The sequence below is a fragment of the Haliaeetus leucocephalus genome, unplaced genomic scaffold (assembly GCF_000737465.1).
Source record: "Haliaeetus leucocephalus isolate CR32 unplaced genomic scaffold, Haliaeetus_leucocephalus-4.0 Scaffold342, whole genome shotgun sequence".
NCBI classification, from domain to species: Eukaryota; Metazoa; Chordata; class Aves; order Accipitriformes; family Accipitridae; genus Haliaeetus; species Haliaeetus leucocephalus.
This window is the reverse complement of record NW_010972778.1, coordinates 17,419-20,936: the sequence shown is the minus strand read 5'-3', so window position 1 is coordinate 20,936 and position 3,518 is coordinate 17,419. Positions and strand designations below refer to the sequence as shown.

The following is a 3,518-nucleotide window of genomic DNA, read 5'->3' as shown; positions in this document are numbered from 1 at the left end:
AGCAATCCCCAAAACTATAAATTGGTCAGCTTCATATGCAGTTAAACAGAGTCCTTCCGAGCCTCCATCCGAATTCCTGGATCGACTGAGGGATGTAATGCACCGCAGCACACCGCTGGATCCTGGGTCAGAGGTAGGAATACAACAATTAGTCTCCCTGGTTTTGGGTCAGTCTACAGGGGATATAAGGCGCAAACTTCAGAAATTACGCCCTACAGAGAGTAGGAATTTAGAAATATTGTTGGATGAAGCATGGAGAGTATTTAGTAACAGAGAAGAAGGATACAGGCAAGGGCAAAGGAAATTAATGGCTGTTATCCAGGAAGAAAGAGGAAGAGGGCCTAGACGAGACTTGCCCCAACTGGGTGAGGATCAATGTGCTTTGTGTAAGAAATTCGGTCATTGGAAAAGGGAATGCCCAAGGAACAAGGAGGATCAGAGGGCTCAAACAGGAAGAACGGTAGCCCCTGTGAAGGGAGACTGACGGGAACCTGGGGAATCTACCCTAGCGGATCCACTGGTTATAATTAAGCTAGGGAAAACACAACAAGAGGTAGAATTTTTGGTAGATACAGGAGCAACATACTCAGTTCTGAATCAAGCTTTGATGCCCCTGGGAAATGATTACGTCATGGTGAAAGGAGCGACTGGCCAAAGTGAAAAGGCATATTTTTGTAAACCTTTAGAATATAAATTAGGAAAACAGTGGGGCATTCATAAATTTTTATATATGCCCAACTCCCCAAAGCCACTTCTGGAAAGGGACTTGTTGGAACAATTGAGAGCAAAAATTGTATTCAAAAAGGGAGAAATTACTCTGGAGGTAAAAGATCAGCAATATCTTCAAATATTGAGCCTAACCTTAACCAGTCTCCCCTTAGAAGGAAATATTAACGAGGACATCTTAAACCAAGTGTACCCGGGGGTATGGGCTACCGATGCACCTGGAAGAGCGAAAAGTGCTCCACCTGTTGAAGTTAGGATCAAGGAAGGCCAAAAGCCGGTAAGAATTAAACAATATCCCCTAAAGAAGGAAGACAAAGGAGGAATCCGGCCGGTGATAGAAAAATTTTTGCAGTTGGGATTATTAAAAGAGTGTGAGTCTGAATTCAATACCCCTATATTACCTGTTGGGAAGCCCTATGGGTCGTATCGGGTGGTCCAAGACTTACGGGCAGTGAATAGGATAACTGAAGATCTTTACCCGGTAGTGGCGAACCCATATACCCTGTTGACCGTATTAACACCTGAATTGACTTGGTTTACTGTTTTAGATTTGAAGGATGCTTTCTTTTGCCTCCCTCTCCATGAAGCCAGCCAAAAATTATTTGCATTTGAATGGGAAAACCCCAAGAGTGGTCGAAAGACCCAGCTCACTTGGACGGTGTTGCCACAAGGATTTAAGAATAGTCCTACCATTTTCGGCAATCAGCTTGCGAAAGACTTAGAAACCTGGGAAGCCCAGTCTGAGGAGGGGAAGCTGTTGCAGTATGTGGATGACATCCTGATCGCCACCAAAACAGAGAAAGATTGTATGACGTGGACGGTGATTCTGTTGAATTTCCTGGGACTTCAAGGGTACCGGGTATCCAAGAAAAAGGTACAGGTAATGCAACGCAAAGTGAATTATTTGGGCTATGAAATTAGTGCGGGACAAAGAACTTTGGGACAGGCCCGTAAAGAGGCAATATGTCAAACTCGGAGACCTCAGACAGTAAAAGAGTTACGGACTTTTCTGGGAATGACAGGGTGGTGCCGATTGTGGATCTATAATTATGGATTGCTTGTTAAACCACTGTATGCGTTGACAGCCACTGAGCAGAAACACCTTGAGTGGAACAAGGAGACCGAACGAGCCTTTGAGCTACTGAAAAAGGCTTTGATGTCGGCCCCGGCCTTAGGACTCCCAGATGTGAGTAAGCCATTTCTTCTTTACTCCCACGAGAAGCAGGGCATTGCCCTGGGAATATTAGCACAAAACCTGGGTCCATATCGACAGGCAGTTGCCTACCTCTCTAAGCAGTTAGACATGACTGCAAAAGGTTGGCCTGGATGCCTGCGGGCGGTTGCGGCCGTGATACTGAATATACAGGAAGCCCGAAAGTTTACTCTGGGCCAGAAAATGACTGTTCTGGTGTCTCACACAGTATCAGCAGTACTGGAAGCAAAAGGTGGAAAATTGGCTCTCTCCACAAAGATTCCTGAGATATCAAGCTATATTGGTAGAGCAGGATGACGTGGAGATTGTAGTCACTAACATTGTCAACCCAGCTTCTTTTCTCAGCGGGAACACAGGAGAACTGGTACATCATGACTGTTCGGAAACCATCGAAGCAACATACGCCAGTCGCCCAGACCTGAAAGACAGCCCCATGGAAAACGGGGAAACTTGGTTCACAGACGGAAGCAGTTACGTCCTAAATGGTAATCGACATGCGGGATATGCCATCACCACCAGTCAAGAGGTAATAGAATCAGGGGCTTTGCCCATGAACACCTCCGCACAGAAGGCAGAAACAATTGCTCTAATCCACGCCCTGGAATTGGCCCAGGGCAAAGTTGTGAACATTTATACAGACTCAAAATATGCCTTTGGAGTTGTACACGCACATGGAGCAATTTGGAAGGAGAGAGGACTATTGAGTTCTCAAGGGAAAAATATCAAACACGCAGAAGAAATTCTGAAGTTACTGGAAGCTGTCCAGCTCCCTAAGAAAGTAGCAATTATGCATATTAAAGCACACCAGAAAGTGAGCTCAGGTTTGGAAAAAGGGAATGAGCTGGCGGACAGAGAGGCAAAACAAGTGGCTAAAACAAAGGTAAAAATAGAAGGGGCCTTAATTCCTGATAGGCAGGTTTCCCTAGAAGGTAAGCCAGAATACACTGAGGAAGATCAAAAGCTCATTACAGATTTAGGAGGGTCATATAACGAAGAGGGGTGGGCTCATACCCCAGAGGGAAAGCTAATCATTCCCTCTTGCTTATTATGGCATTTGATACGGGAGGAACATAGGAAAAGACATTGGGGAACAGAGGCTCTGTATAATCATTTGCTAAGAGAAATTGTGGCTAGAAATTTATACACCACAGTGAGACAGGTGACACAACAGTGTGATCTTTGTCTCCAGACTAATCGTAAGAATAACCCCAAGCCGGAAATGGGCCAGATTGGAAAAGGCAATGGGCCTGGACAACAATGGCAAATTGATTTTACAGAACTTCCAAGAAAAGGGGGGTATCGATATTTATTGGTATTAACTGATACCTTTTCAGGTTGGCCAGAGGCATTCCCAACAAGAATGGCTAAAGCTCGGGAGGTAACTAAAATACTGGTACAAGAGATAATACCACGTTTTGGGGTTCCAGCAACCATATCCTCTGACAGAGGACCACATTTTGTCTCAAAACTAGTACAACAAATTAGCCGCCACTTGGGTATAGATTGGCAGCTTCATACTCCATATCACCCCCAGTCGAGTGGTCAAGTGGAAAAAATGAACCACTTAATCAAACAGCAA

The 3,518-nt window shown here is 44.9% G+C and overlaps 1 protein-coding gene across 1 annotated transcript in view; it reads left to right on the top strand.

The window, feature by feature from the left end:
• Positions 1-2,361, top strand: part of LOC104834891 — an 11,870-nt gene extending 9,509 nt beyond the window's left edge. Inside the window, exons 4-5 of the mRNA XM_010572557.1 lie at positions 882-2,042; positions 2,285-2,361. Of these exons, the coding sequence (XP_010570859.1) occupies positions 882-2,042; positions 2,285-2,361 (1,238 nt within the window). The remainder of the gene's footprint in view (positions 1-881; positions 2,043-2,284) is intronic.
• The last annotated feature ends 1,157 nt before the right edge of the window (positions 2,362-3,518 follow it).